The sequence below is a fragment of the Ochotona princeps genome, chromosome 13 (genome assembly GCF_030435755.1).
Source record: "Ochotona princeps isolate mOchPri1 chromosome 13, mOchPri1.hap1, whole genome shotgun sequence".
Lineage (NCBI taxonomy): Eukaryota > Metazoa > Chordata > Mammalia > Lagomorpha > Ochotonidae > Ochotona > Ochotona princeps.
The window spans coordinates 13215280-13235954 of NC_080844.1; the positions used below are offsets into that span (position 1 = coordinate 13215280).

A 20675-nucleotide genomic window follows, 5' to 3' on the forward strand; every position below is an offset into this window, starting at 1 on the left:
CCCCCAAAGTCTTCAGTTAATGGTTCTTGAGGAAGTGAAAATTCAGCCCACTTATGATGTCTACTATCCCGGACTTTGAGTATAACTCAATCAGATTAGATCACTGGGGGGGGGGGTCCCCCTCAAGATTGAAACCTGCTAACTCTATGAAGGCAGAGAGATAACTATGTGCCCCCAGCTCTTGCAGTATGATGCTCAGTGCCATCTTGGGATTCTACCAGCAGAAACTCCATCACCACAGGCCACACCCATGGGCCCACCCCCTCTTTTTTTTTTTTTTAAAGATTTTATTATTATTGGAAAGCCGGATATACAGAGAGGAGGAGAGACAGAGCGGAAGATCTTCCATCCGTTGTTTCACTCCCCAAGTGAGCCACAACGGCCGGTGCTGCACCGATCCGAAGCCGGGAACCTGGAACCTCTTCCAGGTCTCCCACGCGGGTGCAGGGTCCCAAAGCCTTGGGCCGTCCTCAACTACTTTCCCAGGCCACAAGCAGGGAGCTGGATGGGAAGTGGAGCTGCCGGGATTAGAACCGGCACCCATATGGGATCCCTGGGCTTTCAAGGCGAGGACTTTAGCCGCTAGGCCACGCCGCTGGGCCCACTCTTTTTTATTTTAGATGATGTTTACATAGTCAATCAGGGTGAGAAGGATCTAGGATTAGGGAGAAATGCGTATGGTCATTATTTCCAAGCTTTCTATTTCTTCCCATTTCTAGGGCAAGGGGGAGAGAAAAGGGGATAGGTGATACCCAGCTTCCCAACCATCCCAGTTCCTACCCAAGGATGGAGAAAGGCCACCCAATATCAATCCAGGGTCACATTGGCACATGTTCTGAAGGTTCTGCCCACGTAGATGCAATAGTTTCAAAATGCTGTTGATCTCACCGATCTATGGATGAGCAATCCCTTCCAATGTCCGTTGGCTGACACCATCGACCTTATAGTCTCCAATCGCCTGGATATTTGCTATCATTTTTGGCTGGTGTATATTCTGTTCTCCATTCTCTGCCATGGTACCAGATGTTTTCTGTAGGCTGCAATGAGCTAACATGTCCTCCATGTACACTATGGTCTGCTGTCCAGCACTCCATCCTCTGCAGTGAGGAGGACCAGTTCTCCTAGGTGGGCTCATGGACCTGAACCAGGTGACTTGGGCCATGCCGGATCCCTCATCCCCAGGACTCATGGTCCCAGCCCCCACCACACAGGTGGGCTCAGTGTACTGGACCAGGAGCCCCAGGCCCCTGTGAGCTAAATAAACCTTGTCTCTTTAAAAAGTGAGTGACCTCCACTATCTCATAGCATAAAAAAACTGACTAATACACACTCTGCCTTTACGAGAAAACAGGAAAACACAGCACATGACGAATGTAACACTACCTCCCCAAATATGCACAATTTTATTGTTTTTTAAAGACTTATTTATCTTTATTGGAAAGTCAGATAACAAAGAGGAGGAGAGACAGAGAGGAAGATCCTCCCATCTGTTGATTTGCTCCCCAAGTAACCACAACAGCTGGAGCTATACCGATCAGAAGTCAAGAACCAGGATAAGGAAGAGCAGGGAGCCCAGCATGCTGTGGGTGTGAATGCAAATGAGTTCAGCCGTTACAGAAAAAGGTATAGAAGTTTCTCAAGAACTTAAAAATAGAAGCATGCTAGAATCCAGCAATCTCACTGCTGGGCACTTACACAAAGGAAATGACATCTATATGTTGAAGAGATGTGCGCATGCCTTGTTAGTTGCAGCATTATGCAGAATTGCTGAGATATACAATCAACATGACCCATGGATAAGAAAAATGTGACATGAAATTCTACTCAGCTTAAAAAAAATTTTTTTCCCACGGGGTCTAGGTATGAGAACCCAACCACAGTGGCCAGAAAATAAGATAGGCTTTAGACATGGATGATTCTTGAGGCCTGAAGTAATGAAATTTTGGAAGGACTTAGGCAAAATAGCTGAAATAGTAAAAAAGAACCCCAAAGAATTTAGACCCCAGAGTCTAATGCAAAGTCCATTTCCAAATGGAAAAACCATAAAAAGCGTTGCTCAATCTTATATGAGAAAACCCTAGAAAGCAGTAATGCTGGTTCCTCCAGGAGCTAGCAGAGCTGTTACCTAAGCCCAGCTCCTCTGAGCTGGGGTCATATTACAACCAGCCATACTGGGAGCTGGAAGGAGAAATATGAAGAGATGGCACGCCCTGAGACCAGGGGAGAGAAATAAACCCTAGGTAGCTCTGCCCAGCATTTCCCAGCAGGGGCTGTGAAACAAAGCTGGAGAGGAGCCTCTTTCTCCAAAGGCTTGAATGAAACACAGACCTCAGATAGCCCCTGGGCCTTGGCCACAGCTGAGGAAAATACAGAGAACAGGAGAAAGAGGAGGAAAGGTCTGGACTGCAGCACAAATCCCCTGCTGGACCCTGGATCACTGGCCAGATGTGAGACCCCAAACACAGGCTTCTTTTCTCTAAACTGTCCCACCCTGTGATGCTCTAAATGCAGTGTCACCCCAAAATTCATTTATTCCAATCCCAACCTAGCTTGTGGGTATTAGAAGGTATGTCCTGTGGGAGGGTGGAGCCTCTGTGAATGGATTCAGTGCCCCAGAGAAAATCAGCTGGTTGTCTTTCTCCAAGGAGCTACTTTTGCAGAGAGAAGTTAGTCTCAGAGACCCAGAAGATGGTCCCCACCACAGTCCAACCATGTTAGCCAACTGAGCTCAGAATTCCAGCCTCTGAGCCATGAGAAAGCAATGTTTGGAGGCAGGTGTTGTGTGCAGCCATTCATATCAGAGTGCTGGCTACTGCTTCCCATTTGCCTCCCTGTTGATGAACCTGCTGGGAAGCAGCAGATGATGGCCCAGGTACTTAGGTCCACCCCTGCGGGAGACCCACGTGGAGTTCTGGCTCATGGTTTTGGCCTGACCCAAACCCAGCTATTGTGGCCATAACAAACCATGGATAGATCCTACTCACACACACACACACACACACACACACACACACACACACATGCACACACACACATATACACATATACATACCATAAACAACACACACATATATATATATACATGTATAGAGAGATAAAGACATATATAGAATATGTGTGTATATATATATAGAGAGAGAGAGAGAGAAAGAGAGAGAGAAAGAGTGTGCCTTTCAAATAAGTCAGTAAAATTTTTCCTAAAAACAGAATGGAGTCGGTGCTACAGTGCAATCAATTAAGTCACTATCTATGACACCTTCATCCTATATATGACCTCATGTTTGAGTCACGGCTGCTCCACTTCTGATCCAGCTCCCTGCTAACAGCCTGGAAAAGCAGCAGCAACAGCAGCAGATGGCCCATGTGGGGGATTCAGTTGGAGTTCCTAGCTCCTGACTTCTGCCTGGCCCAGCCCCACCAAGTTGCAACCATTTGGGGAGTGAACCAGAGAATGCAAGATCTCTCTCCTTCTCTGTAACTTCAGCTTTCAAATAAATCTTTTTTAAAACAGTAAAATTTTTTTACAGTAGTTCTATTTCTATTTTTTTTTTAAGATTTATTTATTTTTATTGGAAAAGCAAATATACAGAGAAAAGGAGAGACAAAGATCCTTCATCTGCTGGTTCACTCCCCAAGTGGCCACAACAGTCAGAGCTGAGCTGATCTGAAGCCAGGAGCTTCTACCAGGTCTCCAACATGGGTACATGGTCCCAAGGCTTTGGGTTGTCCTCCACTGCTTTCCCAGGCCACAAGCAGGGAACTGGAGGGGAAGTGGAACAGCCAGGATATGAACCGGTGCCCATATGGGATCCCAGTGCTTGCAAAGCGAGGATTTAGCCACAAGGCTATCATGCTGTGCCCAAAGTAGCTCTATGTCTTTCTGTTGTGATTTGAATATATAATTTGCCTCCCCAAAGTCATGCAAAAGTTCAAATGCCAAAGTCTTGAGTTGACAGCTAATGATGTAATGTTGATGGTTGATGGATTAAGGGCAGAGATTTGATCTAATGACGTCATCTGGGAGGTGGATCCCCAGTGGGAGACCTTTATCTCACTAGCAGTTTGTCCTTGGAAGGTAGTTCTCTCCACAGTGGATTCTAGAAGCCGAGGGTGCTTCCTGTCTCTCTCCACAAGCTGGCCTGCCATGTGATCACCCCTCAGCCATCCTCCAGGCTTGCCAACCCCTGATCTTACTTTGTGAACTCCCAAACTATAAGCTGAAATCATCTTACCCCTTTCTCAGTGGCTTTCTCGGGTAGTTTAGTTACAACATAGAACAGTTGACTAATATACTCCCCTTGCCTCTGGGTAGAGGGAATGACAGCTTCCTGTTGCTACTATTCCCTTCTGAGTCTGGGCCCCAACCCTTGTTTGTCCCATAATATTGCCTACAAGCCTATAAAGTATCTTTTATTTTTGCAAATCTATTTTATAAAAAAGTGACAGAGAAAAAAGATTTACAAAAAAGATCTTCTATTTGCTGTTTCGCTTCCTAAATGCCTCAGCTGGGCCAGGATGAAATCAAAAGCCAAGAACGCCATTTGGGAGTCAGGAACCCAACCAGTTAAACCATCCTATTCCACCTCCTGTGCCTCAGCGGGATCTAGATTGGAAGTACAGCCAGGTCCAGATGCCAAGCACCCTAAAACAACATGCAGTCACTGAACTGACGTGCTACAATACCACACCAGGGACGCATTGATTAAAAGCTCTTTAGAACCATACCACTGAGCCCAGGAGGCAGCAGGCTGGGCAGGAGGCAGAAGCCTTCAGGCCACACTGTAAGTACAGGGTGGGCTCCCAGGACTTGCTTAATTTCTGCCACGGAGGGAAGTGGGTTAGAAGGTCCAAGCTGTAGGGCTAGAGTGACCAGCTCAGTGAGGTTGAGCCAGCTCCACTGGGAAACACAGAAAGGGAAGCCCCCATGCATTCCAAGGGCACAAGTGTAACACCTGCTATACTGTGGGCACATCCAGGGTCTCACAGCCCTGGATTACAGAGGTCTAGCCCTTGGGGCACAAGTGCAGCACCTGCTGTACCGTGGGCACATCCAGGGGCTCACAGCCCTGGAGTACAGAGGTCTAGCCCTTGGCTTCTCTTTCCATGCCGCAGACTCTCAGCAGCACACAGAGCAGCACACAGAGCAATCCCACCCATATGAACCATTCAGAGGTTCCCAGTCTCAGCCCCTGCTGCCGTGTCAAGGAGGAGCCTGCCACCCAAACACACAGTCACAGGCCATAGATCACACATCCAGCTGCCAGCACTTTCCTGTGGACTACTCCACTTATTAAAGTCACCACCCTAAAGTCATCTCTGTACTTCATCCAAGGAGAAGTTGACCAGCATTCTAAAGAACAAGATGTGTCTTTTATTGGAATAATTGAATTTCCTCCCATTTATCTTCAAGTGTAAAAGTAAATGTGTAGGAACCAGCATGATGGCATAGCAAACTACTCTTCTGCCTGCAGCACTGGCATCCCACATGGACACTGGTTCTAGTCCCAGCTGCTCCACTTCCGATCCAGCTCCCTGCTAATGGCTTGGGAAAGCAGCAGAGGATGATGCAAATTCTTAGGCCCCCTACACCCATGTGGGAGATCCAGAGGAAGCTCCTGGCTCCTAACTCCTGGCTTCAGATCAGCTCAGCTCTGATTTAGGCCATTCGGGGAGTGAATCAGTGAATGGACGATCTCTCTCTATCTATCTATATCTATATATCTATATATATCTATATATATAGATATATATATATCTTATTTTCTCTATACATATCTGCCATAGATAGATAGATAGATAGATAGATAGATAGATAGATAGATAGATAGATAGATAACAGATCTGTCAAAGTGGTGACAGCGAGGGACAGAACACCCAGGAAGAAGCTTGAGCCAATTCTGAGGGGACCTGCCTCCAGGACCAGGAAAGCAAGCAGATGAGTAAGACTTGGTTCTTAGTTTTCTGCTTGGTGGTGGAAGTTCTCCCACTTGCTGAACGAACTTTCTGATGAAGACTCGCTATTCCCACTGCACAAGTGATTCTCTAGCATCACCCCTGTAGAACCACGGTGAAAATCCAGGTGGCCTGGTTGCAAACACCATAGTACAGGCATCAATCCAACTGCGAAAATAACCTGTGGCATTAGCATTTCTCATCCTTGAACCCTTTGGGTGCAGAAGTCTGGAAGAAGAAGCAGGGTCTGCCTCCTTCCAGCTAACCACCATAGCTGCAAAGGCGCCTGCCTCAAGGCGGTGGTGGGGCCAGGTCGCCTCTCTGAGGTCAGTTGCAGAGCCCTGTATGACCTTAGAGGCAGAGTTCCTGATTCCCTCCTCCCTTCAGAGCCCTCTTCAAAGCTTGTCCTCCTGGTGCTTCCACTGGGCCCTGACCCGGAGGACTTCGGCCTCCTGGGCCCACTCCTACCCCAAGAATGGCTCCTTTTCTCTTCTCCTCACATGGATTGTCTGAGAAACCTCCAACAGTTCCTCCAGAGAACTACTCCATGAAACACTCTCTTAACATAAAGAATACAGGGCCTGGGTCATCTCTCTAACTCCTGCCCCCAGGGACTATCTTAGAAGCAGTGTCCCTAAGTGCACAAAAAAGGAGGCTATGAGAAACAGCAGAAAAAAGCTACGGTCCATCAAAAATAAAGGAAAAAAAAGCTACGGTCCAAAAACCAGGGGTATCCACACCCCACATATCTCAGTGGGATTATGCACTCTTGCCCCCCAGGTGCTGAGCAAAGCTACTCAACAGCTATTGGAAGTAAACAGGAAAAGTCAAGAAGGGGTATAAAAACTCAGCAGTGTCCTGACACACTAGGGCAGCCAGAATGGGAAGACAGCTTCCCACGTAAATTTCCCATGGCACTTGATGACTTCAGAGGGGCCGGCTGGGGATCCTAACAATGAGAGTACACAGGCCAAATCACTCGTACAATAGGACAAAAAGGAAATAGAATAGTTCTCATTTTCCCTTCAAAGGGAAAATACAACATGAAGTGCCATGAAACCAGTACAAAATAAAGCTCATGTCCAAGTAATTACTGTTATTATTGGGTCATAAAAGGCCAACAACAAGCACAGAAAATACATGTTTGAAGAGGAAATAAGGCCTGCCACTGCCATGTTGGTGGGGAGAGTCCAGGTAAGTCTGGGCAGAGGTGCGGTAGCCACATGGCTGTGGCTGGGGGAATCCATGGCCAGGCTTCCTGCTAGGGATCCTAGCTCCCCATCCACCAATGCTAGGTGGTGGGCAAGTCCCGAGCTTGTAGGCAGCCAGAGTACCAACAGCACCAGGGTTTGCCTGATGACCACCTGGTGACAAGCCCTGGGGTCTTGGGGGTGTGGAATTATTGCCTAGGGATATCCATGCATAAGGACGTGTATGGTGGGTGAGAAATGAATACTGAGGGACACCCCGCAACAGAGCCACTGTACTTGCAGGCCAGTGAGGGGACTGAGGCCTGGTGGTGGTTTGGAGGAGAGAAACCAGAAGATCTGTATGGGTCAGACTGATGCACCAGCTCACAAGGGAGTCCTGAGTAGGGCTTGTTAGCATGGGACATTGCTGACCACACATGCCAACAAGTTCACGTGAAAGCTAGACTTGGGGGCCTGTCTAGTAGGGCTAGATCCCAACATCTGAATGAACGTTGAACAGGGGACAGGTCACAGGTCACATTAGGCAGGGTCATGACACTAACCAGCACATGAGAGAACAGGTCTGGGAGTAGATTCTGTGGGAGATATGTGGACCCAACCTTGTGGAAATACAAGTCTCACTGGTTAGCTCATAAGTTGGGGTGGTGATGGGATGAGCTAGATATGACCATGAAACCTGTCAACATTCACGGGTACAGGGACCGATAACAGTCTGGGCAGGTCCAGGCTGCGGCACCCACAGGTGCATCCTAAAACAGAGAATGGGGCAGGCTGAGTTGCAACATTCACCAGTTTATACAAGGCCAAGATAAAGACTATGTCAGGCAAGGGTCTAGGATCTGCTGGCACGTGTGAGATCTGGGTCTGGGAGTGGGCCAAGTCAGAGAACTTGGGAAACTCCCCTAGTGGTTCCCAGCTCTCACTGGTGAGTACATGATCCAGGCCTGGGGGTCAGGCATGGTGAGCAAGGTAGCTCTAACTGTTAACAAATGTGTGGGTTACTTTTGGAAGGGGGCAGATGAGGCAGAGCCAAGCAAACCTTAGCTTACCAGCAAGTGCAGAAACCAGGCTGGAGCACAGGTCATGCCAGACTGCGCTATCACACCTACCAGTTTACATGAGCCAGAAATGAGAGCAGACTGAACAGGGCTAGCTTGCATCACTCACCAACAAGAGCAGGGACTGGGACAGGCCGGGTCAGGCCAAGCTACAGCATTCAAAGGCAAAGGCCAAGACAGGGAATGGACTAAGTCAAGCTGGATCAGAGCAACCACTGGCACTTGCAAGATCTATGGCTGGAAGCAGGTGTGGTTGGGGAACAAAAGGAACACCCTCACTGTGTTGTGATTCCCACTAGTGAGTGCAAGGACCAGAGTCAGGACTGCGATCTGGTCTGGACATGGCTGCAGTCTCCCTCAGCACAAGCGTAGACTGGGACTGGGTCGGGTGTGCCAGACTGGGCCAGACTCCAGCACCCACAGGGTAGGTGTAGGATGGGATGGGCTAGGTCTTTGTCCCTAAGCCATGTCTGAGCTGTGTCTGGATGTGCACCAGGCTTGGCTGGGCTGAAACATCCAACAGTAAGAACCGGAATGGGTTGAAGGCCAGTCAGGAAAGGCCACTGTTCCTAGTAGGACAGAAGGTAGACTAAGTATGGCTAGGCCATGGACTCACTGGTGTGTGTGAGATCTGACATTTGGAGAGGTTCAGATGGAGGAGCTTGGGGAACTCCTTTGTCAGAACATGGTCGCTGCAGGTGAGCGTAAGAACCACGGTAGGGAGCAGTCCAGACCAGGCCAGATAATGGCACCTACCGGCATACATTTGGCACAGGTGGGGGTGAACTAGGCTGGGCTAGTTCATATCCCCTGCTGGCAAATCCGAGAACCAGAATGGAGTGCGGATCAGGCCAGATTGGGCCACAACACAAGCCAGTTCATATGAGGGCCAAGACTGGGGGTCAGTTGGGCTGGGCTAGGTTGTACCCCTCACCAGCATGAGCTGGAGCTGGGGGTGGGCTGGGTCCAGCCAAGCTACAACACCCACTCCCAAATGCCAAGGAGAGGTGGGCCATGCCAGACTGGGCCACAGAACCCAACCAATACACTTGAGACCCAGGTGGGAAGGGAGTGAACTCAGTAGGGGACTGTATGGGGCTCCCCTGCTGGGCCACCATTTCAACTGGTGAAAGTAAGAACTGGGATTGGGGGCAAACCAGGCCCAACAGGGCTATAACATCTGTTGGCTTCATGTGAGCTAGATCAGGGAAAAGCTAGGCTGGGATGACTGTTACTTCTGGTGCATGCATAAGCCAGTGTGGATGTGGTTTGGGTTTTGTTTTTGTTTTGTTGTTTTTTTGGTGTTTTTTGTTTGTTTGTTTGTTTGTTTGTTTTGTTTTTTAGCCACAGCATCAGCTGGCAGAGGCTGGCACCAGGGGCAAATTCTGTCAAGTTAAACAGCAGAACCACCTGGAGATGCAAGATCCAGGAGTAGGAGTGGGCCCAGTAGGGAAACTGTGGGCACTTCCCTCTTGGGTTGCAACTCCCACTGGTGAGCATGAGAACCAGGACTGGGACAGGCATGGCTAGACAGACAGTGGCACATGCCAGCACATGTGTGGACTGGATAATGGAGCTGGTTGGGTTGAACTAGTCTTCAATGCCCATTGACATGTATGAGAGCTGAATGGGATGTGGGACAGACAGAACCAGTCTGCTGTACATAGTGGCAAGCACAGGAACCACAGCAGTGGGCAGGCCTGGTGGGGGTTATTGCAAGTCACTCCAACTAGGCTGCAGCTCCCACTGGTTTGTGTGAGGGCCGAGTGTGTGGTGGGCAAGATCGGGCTGGGCTGCAACATAAATTGGTTTGCATAGAAGACAGGGCTGGAGACAGAACTGACCCAGCAATTGAAACCACCAGTATGTGCATAAGCAGACTGGGGGGCTGAGTGTGCCAGCCAGACCCTGTATTGGCATGCACACAAAAGAATAACCTCAGATGAAGTTTCCTTGGGGATTCCCCCTCAACTGAATTGCTTGACTCAGAACCCCAACCATGGAGAGAACTACACATTCCATGGTCTGACCGTGGAGAGTATGTGTCAGAGCTGGGCCTCCTCAGTGGCTCAGACGGAGCAGTGGACAGCATATCCAGGTGCACATGGAGGATATGGCAGTACATTGGAGTCTGCAGAGGATACCTGGTACCACAACAGAAGACAGAGGACAGAACAAATGGATCAACTACCCGAAACATGTGTTGGCAGTGAAAATTTGGGCTAATGGAAACTCTAAGGTGGACTATGTCAGCCAGTAGATTCTGCAGAGATTTCATCATGATTGGAGTGGTGAGATCAGCAGCAATTCAGAACTGTTGAACTATCAAAATCTCCTGAGTATGACCCTCAGAGCATGCCCCATAACGGGGACCCTGGGGTGGTGTCGAGTGGCTGTCCTCCATCCCAAGGTGCAGAGGTACCTGGGAGGCTGGGTGTGGTTTCTCCCCTTATCTCTTCCCTTCCACCAAATATAGGAAGGAAAAAAGAATGTGGAAATGATGGTCTCACCCACCTTCCTGTAGTCCTTGACCCTAATCACCCTAATCAACTATGTAAAAATCATTAAAAATAAAAATAATTTTTTAAAAAGATTTATTCATTTTATTACAGTCAGATATACACAGAGGAGGAGAGACAGAGAGGAAGATCTTCCGTCCGATGATTCACTCCCCAAGTGAGCCGCAATGGGCCGATGCACGCCAATCCGATGCTGGGAACCAGGAACCTCTTCCGGGTCTCCCACATGGGTGCAGTGTCCCAATGCATTGGGTCGTCCTCAACTGCTTTCCCAGGCCACAAGCAGGGAGCTGGATGGGAAGTGGAGCTGCCGGGATTAGAACCGGCACCCATATGGGATCCCGGGGCTTTCAAGGCGAGGACTTTAGCCGCTAGGCCACGCCGCCGGGCCCAAAATAATTTTTTAAAAAGAGGAAATAAGTCGGGTCACCAAAAGTAATCTAAAGTTCAATCTAACAGGGCTGGCACAGTAGTAGCATTGCAAGCTAATCTTCTCCCTGTGGCACCACCACCCCACATAGACACCAGTATGGGATGCTCCACTTCCCAATCCAGCTCCCTACTAAAGTGCTTGGGAAAGTGGCAGAAGACCGGCCAAGTGCATGGACCCCTTGACCGTACATGGGAGACCCAAAAGAAGCTCCAGATTTCTGGGTTTGAACCAGCCATTTTGGGAGTAAACCAGTGAATGGAAGATCTCTGTCTCTCCTCCCTTCCTCCTTTCTATAACTCTTTCAAATAAAGAAACATATAATTTTTAAATAAAGTATGATCTAATGTCTTTTTGATTATACCAACAAAAAATCACAGAAAAAATAAAAATAGGCTTATGTTTCTCACCTTCAATAGACCAGACTTCATTCCTGATAAAGACAGATAGTGTGGGGTTGAGTACATTTACCAAAATAAACTTTAAATGACATGCGCTATTAGCATTTTCCTACAGTCTCTTAAAACAAAATGTCAACAAAAGGCTAAGAAAGCTGCAGCAGATTTCCCAGTTAAGACAAAGTGAAAAAGCAGTAGTGATCAAGTCAAAAGCCTAACCGAAGCAAAGAAAATGAAATGAGCTATGAGCATGAGTAAAGAGGTGACCACATGGTCATGACTCACTTATTATAGCAGCGTGTATCAGCTTCTGCAACTAATCCCAAAGCACACACGCATTGTGCATTCTCTTACACTTCTACTGGCCACGTTCAAAGTCTAGGGGAGGGGAGTCAAGTCGTGTAGCACACAGACACACACTCATAAACTGAAATCCTTCCACATCTGTGTTTAGCAGGTCCCTGTGATGCATCCCACACAGCAAGGATCTTACACATGCACCCCATCATCCCAGTAGGCCTTCCCTGTTCTACTGAGACAAGGCAAATTCTGCAATAGAAGGTTGAACAATGTAAGCCACGCTCACCGTTTTCTGGTGCTTTCAGACCAATGGAGAAAACAAACCATAAGCAAACAAATAGTATATTGGAGGATGGCAGACGAAGGGGTGGTACAGGGGAGAAGAGCTAAAGCAAAATCATGGATGACAAAGATGAGTGGGAGAAGGTAAGTGCTGTGAAATAACCACCACCTCGTATCCAGTGCTGGCTGCTCCACTTCTGATCCAGCTCCCTCTTAACTTGAGAAAGCAGTGGAACATGGCCCACATGCTTGCACCTGTGTCATCCACACGAAAGACCTGGCTGGAGTTCCAGGGTCCTTTCTAGTCTTGACGTGGCCAACTACAGCCATTTGGGAAATGAAGCAGTGGCTGAGAAGATGTGTGTGAGTGTGTGTGTGTGTGTGTGAGTGTGTGTGTGTGTGTGTGACTCCCTCCCTCTGTCTGACATTCTGCCTTTCAAACAAAACAGGTCAAAGAAAGAAAAGACAGTGGAGGAGAGGGAAGGGAAGGGGAGGAGAAAAGGAGGGGAGAGGAGGAGAGATCAAGAGATTCCTGGGCCTGATGGGAGAAGGAGACAGGACCCATGTTTCCCTTTAGGGTGAGGAAGATTGTTCAGGAGAATGTTGCCTGTTGACAGCGTTTTGAAGGTGCTAAACATCACTACACTGAATTATAGCCTGCACAACGGTTTAAGTGGTAAATTGTACCTTCTGTATACTTTGCCACAATAAAACAAAGAGGTATTTTCTGATACAGGGAGTGCCAGGAAGGGCAGTTAGCTGGGGGTTGGGAGAGCAGAGCAGGGTAGAGTTCACTGAGAGGGGCAGCCAGAGACATGCTGGCTCCAGATTCCGCTGAGAAGGTACTGTCACCTAGAAAGCAGCCTGTGAGGGGTAGGGGGCAACAGCGGATCATAGGGCAAAGTGTGTATTGGGCATCCACAGGTAGGCCCCCAGGGCAAGGGGCTGCATGAGCTCAGCATGTGTCCAGAGCATTTAGCTGCTGTGTCCTGAAGGGAGTTGCAGGGGACGAGAGCGAGGCTGGGGGACCCCTGAGAACATGCCAACACTGGGAATGTCTGCAGACAGGTTCCAGGTTCCTGTGCCCTAGTGCTGACAATTGGGAATTCCATGCCTGGAAAGGGAGCACACTGAGGACAGGAGAGCACAAGGCCCAGCTGGCAAGGTCGCCATGGTTACTGGCTAGGTGCCCAGGGAAACAGACTTCATCGCATGTTTTCCCTCAGGGCAGCCACCGTGATTTAACACTGAAACACAAGGCCTGGCATGATGACTCAATTGGCTAATCTTCCCCCTAGAATTCCGGAATGACTAAATAAGCCCAGAAGACCCTCACAAGGTCTTCTAGTTTCCTAATACAGGGTTGAGGGTTACACAGTGGCCAAGAGTGGACTAAGGCAGAGGGTCCTGTGCAGGCCATGCCAATGCTGGAGGAGCTTGGCCTGAATCTTTGAGATGCTTCACAATGCAGCTCCCCACTGGGCAAAAGCACCTGCCAGCAGTACGATGGGAATGGTAATGTGAAGGTAAATGAGAAACCTCCCGAGGGCTGTGTTTTCCACATAAGCGGACAATGGAAGAACCTCTGTGCTTTCACAGTACCCCCTAGACTTTCATCCAGCTGACTCCTAGGCTCCCAATGGCATGCCCACCCGCTCCCTCTGCCCCAGAGCAATAATGTCTTGGGCCACCACCAACTAGAAGGACCCAGTCTCCCCAGGGACACCTTGAGATCTTTCAGGCTTCCAGCACCAGGGCATACCTCTGTCCAACAATGTTCTGGGAGTGTTATGTGAGCTACAGGGATAGTGAGGTCAGGCCTGCTAGGAGCTGGGACATGTTCCCAGAAGAGAGGGTGAAAGAGGAACCCTCTGCTGCCAAGCAGGACCAGGGAAGACTGGCAGGAAAGGCACCATGGCATTCCAAACTAGCCAGAACTAAGTAACATCCGGCTTGGAGATCTCAAGCGACTGGCACATAGCTCAACAGAGACGCAGTACCTGCTTCCTCCTGGACAAACCACGAGGAGGGGCACTGGGAAAGGGGGTGCCTATGAAGGGAAAGAAGCGAGAACACGTAGCCGCGGGAGCCTGTCCCTGTCCACAGGCTCCTGCCCTGAACCACCACGTGGTCCCTTGGCACTCAGCTTTGTGCCCTGCACCAATAGCTGTGTTCCCTGTGATGTGCCTACCCACAGTCTCGAGAGCCAAGCTTTCCCCAGCTCATCACAGTCAGCACTGACTTAGTCCTGTTGGATGAGAGAGTGCGTGAATGAATGAACGGATGCATGACCAGGGCTGACATTGTGGTGCAATGCTGGCATCCCAAATGAGTGCCAGTTTGAGTCCTCAATGATTCACTCCCTATCCAGCTCCCTGATAAGGTGCCTAGAAAGGCAGCAGAAGACAGCCCAAGTGCTTGGGTACTTCCTTGGACCCACATGGGAGACTCCTGGCTTCAGCCTGGCCAAGTCCCAGCTATTGTGCCCACTAAAAGAGTGAATCAGTAGATGGAAGGTTTCTCTCTCAGGCTGTCTCTTCCTCTTTCTCTGTGACTCTGCCTGTCAAATAAGCAAGTAAATCTTAAAAAAAAAATACTTATTTGTTTTTATTGGAAAGTCAGATTTACAGAGCGGAGAGACAGAAAGACCTTCCATCTGCTGGTTCACTCCCCAAATGGCTGCAACGGCCAGAACTGAGCCCATCTGAAGCTAGAAGCTAGGAATTTCTTCTGTGTCTCCCATGCAGTTGCAGAGTTGCAGGGTCCCAAGGCTTTGGAGCCATCATCTACTATTTTCCCAGGCCACAAGCAGGGAGCTGAAAGGGAAGTGGAGCAGCCGGGACATGAACCGTTGCCCATACAGGATCCGTAGCATGCAAGGCAAGGATTTAGCCACTAGGCTATCATGCCGGGCCAAAATCCTTTTTTTTTTTTTTTTTTTATCTTTTTTTCATATGTCCATAGATCTGTCATTTAGTTGAAGTCTCAAGTTCAGAAGTGTACAAATAGGGGCCAATGTGAAGGCTCAATTAATTAATCCTCCATCTTCAAGTCCCAGCATCCCATATGGGCACCATTTCATATCCAGGCTGCTCCACTTCCCATCCAGCTCCCTGCTTGTGGCCTGGGAAAGCAGTCAAGGACAGCCCAAAGCCTTGGGACCTGCACCCACATGCAAGACCCAGAAGAGGCTCTTGGCTCCTGGCTTTGAATCAGCTCTGCTCCAGCCGTTGAAGTCACTGGGAGAATGAGCCAGCAGATGAAAGATTGTTCTGTCTTGCTCCTCTCTGTAAATCTACCTTTCCAATTCAAAAATAAATAAATAAATAAGAATGAATGGAGAAAACCTCAGTCCAGACCCAAGGTCAAAGTCACAGGACATGCATCCTGGTTGCATTTCTCAGCAGCGGGGTGACCTTGGAAGTACTGACTCATGTCTGTGAGCCTCAGTTTCCTTGGTGTGAAGCGCAGTAACAAGGGCTTGACACCCCAGAGAGACAAGAGTGACTAGGGGCAGGGCAGGCAGCTGGCAGACAGAGTGCTTACAAAGCGGGGGAGCTGTTAGAAGTTTTCATCAGCACCTCAGGGCAGGAGGGAGCACTGTGTAACCTGGACCCTCCGGCCAAAGGCTCCTTGGCCTCCGAGGACATAGACACACATACACACATGCACACACACACACACACACACACACACACACACACGTGCTGTCCAGACACTTCCAAAGGCAACACTGCAGCAAAGATCTGAAGAGGTTCTGACCCTTCTTTCCCATGCTATCTATATAAATCAGAAAATGAATCACCCAGAAAAGTCTCCTGCCCCAGAAAACCAAATGAATTTAATGTATGATTTATACTTGAGAATACCGGTGTCACTGTGTGACACAAAAATATAAATATTTCTGCACTGAAATCTGTAGGCCATCTGTCCTCTCTCAGAAGAGTCCCAAACAGATGATGCAAGGCCCCTGGGTTCAGCCCAGGTGAGGCGGGAAGGGCAGCTTGTTGTTTTCCCAGCCAAGTGATGCAGGTGCCATGCAGCTCAGCCAAGAAGGCCCGGCCTTGGCATCAGCCACCTGCGACCACGTTGGCATTCTGCCACAATCACAAACTGCACACACACACACACACACACACATACATACACACACACTCCAGAATCTTACTGTGGCTGTTCAAAACAGGGATTGATTGCTGTGTGCTGCCCTGTGCGAGGGCCAAAGAGAGCAGCCAGGTTGGAGCACAGCACCATGCTCCAGAGGCACTGAGTTCATCAGGAGAGCCAGGCGAGCAGATGACAAATGACAGCTACAGTGTTCGTGTGCTAGCACAGGGCTGGGTCCTGCTTGCCAGGTGACCACAGAGGAACTCTTCAAGAGCATTCCCCCCAAATGCCAGGGGCAGCATCAGTCCTGATGGTGTTTATCAGGAGAATAAAGGCAGCTGAGCCTTCCCAACAGGAAGAGCTGCACATGTGAACACCAGGGACGACAGCCAGCACGTCCCAACAGCGGGCAGGCCAGCAGTGAGGCCGGGAGCCACACCACCCAGTCCCTGGAAAGGATTTCATCTCAGTTTAAAAACTCTAAGGGCCTGTACTGCGGTGCCTGCAACACTGGCATTCCATATGAGTTCTGGTTCGAATCCCGGCTGGTCCACTTCTGTTCTAGCTCCCTGTAATACGCCTGGGAAAGCAACAGACAATGAATGGCTCAAGCTCTTGGGTCCCTGCACTCACATGGGAGACCCAGAGGGAGTTCCAGGCTGCAAGAGTGAACCAGCAGATGGAAGACCCATCTCTCCCCCTCTCTCTACAACTCTTTAAAATAATGCATGTGGAAAAAGAAAAAAACTGAGCAATTCAAAGATACATATTGCTCTGGTGGACAGCATGGAATGAATGAGAGAGAGAAAATAAACAAATATTGCCAAGCGTGAAGCGAAGATATTCTCCTCATCAAGTCGTGGCCCAGCACAACCTCAAGGCCTGTAAGAGTTTCAGCAGCCCTCCTGTTTCCAGCCCAACCATCCTGATCCATGGCCTTGCACCACAGGGGCACCTGTCCTCAGGCTTCACTGGCATCGGACTTGGCATACAAATCCAATGAAAGACAGACCCCCTGCCTGACACCCTCCTCCCAGAGGTCCCATGGGGTCTCAGGCACAGCAAAGCCCATGAGAGCAAGGAGTGGTGTGCAGTCCAAGCCCCAGCTGGGAACCACCCTTCCTCACCTTGGAAACAGGAACTACAAGCCTGCAATGCACCTGGCCCAGAGTCAGTGGTAAAGGTCAAGACTGCGCCCTCTTACCCACTAGGGAAATCCCAACTGCGTCAGCACCTCTCAGGCCCCATAAATATGTCTTCCCGGAACCTGGGCCTCCACACATGCTATAAAGCATGTCCTGTATGGCCAGCTTGCAAGGCAAGGTTCCCGGATATACCCAGCTGCCACCCTAAAGATAAAAATGCAGGCTCAGTGAACCCAATACCTACAGGACAAAGGTCTGAAGCCCCCAGCCCAGGGTTGCCAAAATGTACAACCTCCTGGAGTATTGAAAAACAAGCAGCCTCTCCTCCGTCCCACTGCAACCCCCCCCCCCAATCCCACCTCAGCCACGCACCTCGCTTGATGCGCGGAGGCCTGAAGCCCTTGGCCTGGGCCAGAGCCTCAGCGGCCTCCCGCTCCCTCCAGCGTCTCAACTGCTCCTGTCGCATCTTATAGAAGAGGATGTGCTTCTGCACGTCGCTGAGCTCGGCCAGCAGCTCAGGATCAATGTACATGTCGCGCAGGATCTGCTGCAGCATGATGCAGAGTGCACCCTGCAGCCAGCCCAGGGTGGGGGCAGGGAGACTGGGCCAGGCAGGGCAGACCCCTACCCCGGCTCCTCACTCTGGGGTCGCTTCAGTGCGCGGCAGCAGCAGCATGGTCACTCTGCCTTAGCAGCAGCCAGCTGGCAATAAATCCATCTCCTCCACCCCAGGGCACCAGGCAGCAGGAATCCAACTGGCAGCCAGGCCCTTACAAGGAACAGCAACCTCTGGGCGCAATCCAGTTCCTTCTGTTGAGTCCTCGACACCATAGCCCAGCAGCATCTGCATCATCGCCTCACCTGGGGCTCTGGGACACTGGGGAGGACCCAGGGCTGCTGATCAGCTTGGCATTGCCCAGGCTCATCCTTCCATGGGCCAGTAGGTGTCAAGTGATCTGTTAGTGGAAGGTAACGATGACACCAGTTGTATCGATGACACGGCCCTGGCCAGCCGAGAAACGATCTCTCTGATGCAGATAATAGAAGGCGGTGTGCACACTAGCTCCATGCCTTTGGAGCCTATTTCAGCAGCCAGAGGAGCCAGCATCAGCTCCCAGGCTCCTTAGGCCTTCACTCTTCATCATTGCCAATTTGATTTTCCGGTATGTTGTCGGCATTAGCCAGGCAACGCTTCTATAAATCCTGCTCTGAAACCCTGTACCAACACAGAGGAAGGAAAAGCAAAGAGATCCACAGAGAACAAGCAAAGGGATTCACGGTGAAGTTCAAGGAGCAGGTGGAAGCAGACGCTAGAGCCACGCCTGAGCCTCGTGGGGCTCATGCAGACGATGGCTGTCCATCTCACTGTTTGTGGCAGATGTCTGAAGTTCACCAACAAGAAAGAAGCAGAAACCGCTTCCTCTCTATGTTGATCAGAAGCTTCCCAGCCAGGGCTGGCTCATGCCTCCCGCTTGGATGGAAGCCACCCTCTTCTGGGCCTGTGACAGGTAGGAGGGATATTGTTACCAAGACTCAAAACAGACCTTAAAGGGGCCGGGGCTGTGGCATAGTGGGTAAACCGGTGCCTGCATTGCCTGCATCACAAATGGGCACCGGCTACAGCCCTGGCTCACTGCTCTACTTTCGATCCAATTCCCTGCTAACGCACCTGAGAAAGCAGCAGAGGTCAGTCCAAGTGCTTGGGGCCCCGCACCCATGTGGGAAACCCAGACGAGGTTTCAGGCTACTGACTTCAGCCCTGGCTGTTGTGGCCATCTGGGAATGGAACCAGCAGATGAAGATCTCTCTCCCTCCCTCTGTCTCAGTCTCTCTCTCTTGCTTCCAAATAAATCATTATATCTTAAAAAAAAAAAATCAGAATCCTAACAATGTGTCAAGACACATGCTTATTTCAGACAAGGCAACAACCCAGAGGGTTGAGAGATTTGGCTCTGGCTACGGGCATGGCTGCATGGGAACTCTGTGTTTCAAATCCCATGTGCACCAATCTGTTGAAGGTTTTAAAACGTCTTCTGACTAGGATGAAACACACAGTCGGATTCCCGACTGTGGCTGGTTGTATTGGTGACCTTCACGTCACCTTCTAGCCAGGAGCAGAGGAAAGGGCAGACACGGGGAGCCATGGAGGGCAGGGGAGTGCATGCCCCGGTCAGTTCAGAGGCGCAGACACAGGAGCTCCACCGGACAGGGCTACACCCTGCACTCCCACCCGGTTCTTTCACAGTCACCTGTCACTTCGCGGCTGCCCTTCCCATCCTGCGTGCCCCTTGGTCTCTCCTCAGCCTCGGCCGCCCCTGGTGTTGACAGGAGCCACTGAGACAGGTCAGCGTCCAGCAGGGCAACCTCTTTCTTTCCCGCTGGGGCGCTCCAGGAGTCCCCAGCGACTGGGTGGCTGCCTGAGGCAGGCCGAGGTGGCCAGGTGAGGCTCCCCTTGGGTGCGGGGAGGGACAGCTCGCTGGAGGAGGGGTGGTTCTCCCCTGGCAGGCCCAGGTCAGTGGGGCAGGAGGCCAGGAGGCGCCAAGCGAGCCGCGGGACGAGGCCCGGAGCCCGGGGGAAGAGCTGGATCCCGTTTCTGAAGAGCCTCCTGGTCGAGCGGCTCGGCTCCGGACGCCTCCTGGCGGCCAGGCTGGTGCCCGCCCTGCTCCGTGGCTGGTTATGGGGGGCCAGGGCTGGGGAGCACGGTTGGAGTCTGGGTGCACGCCAGGATCCTCCCAGCCCCACTGGCCCCACCTCCTGGACAACGGTTGCCGTAGCCTTCCTCCTTCCGGCTGGTTTTATTTTGTTTTCAGCTTTCTTTGGCCGCTAACGCAATTGTCTCCGGGACCGGAAAGTACAGGCACGCAAAGCTGTTTGTTGTGCAAGGGCCTGGAAAGCACCTGCCGAATGGCCCGCAGTGGGGGCGGAGCCGCCCGGAATGGAGCCTAGGAGCCTGTCTGTCAGAACAACGGGGAGACTGTGCTTCCCGAGGAAGGGGTCCGCGGCAGGTGAAATGAGAGAACCACAAGCCGAGTATCGTGCACAGAACAACGCCCTGTTACCACGAGTCTAGCTGGCTCCTTCCTTTTTGTCTAGACAAAGGAAAATTACAGGAGATTACACACCTCATTCTTTTGCGCGGTTTCTTGTTTTGCGTGTGTGTGTGGGGGGGGGGGTTGTTGTTAATCCTTGCAAGGGGGAAGTTTAGACAATTCTGTGTTGTTTTCTATCATCAGGAAGCTGTACAGTTATACATATAGTTATAATCTAGGTGAC

At 50.5% G+C, this 20675-nt stretch overlaps 1 protein-coding gene across 2 annotated transcripts in view; it reads right to left on the reverse strand.

Moving 5' to 3' along the window:
* The window catches only part of SH2D4B (SH2 domain containing 4B), a 63465-nt gene extending 45289 nt beyond the window's left edge, over positions 1 to 18176 (reverse strand). For both annotated transcript variants that reach the window (XM_058671898.1, XM_036495871.2), the window contains exon 1: positions 17775 to 18176. In XM_058671898.1, coding sequence (XP_058527881.1) covers positions 17775 to 17958 — 184 coding nt within the window. In that variant the 5' untranslated portion in view covers positions 17959 to 18176. The remainder of the gene's footprint in view (positions 1 to 17774) is intronic.
* Positions 18177 to 20675: the final 2499 nt, after the last annotated feature.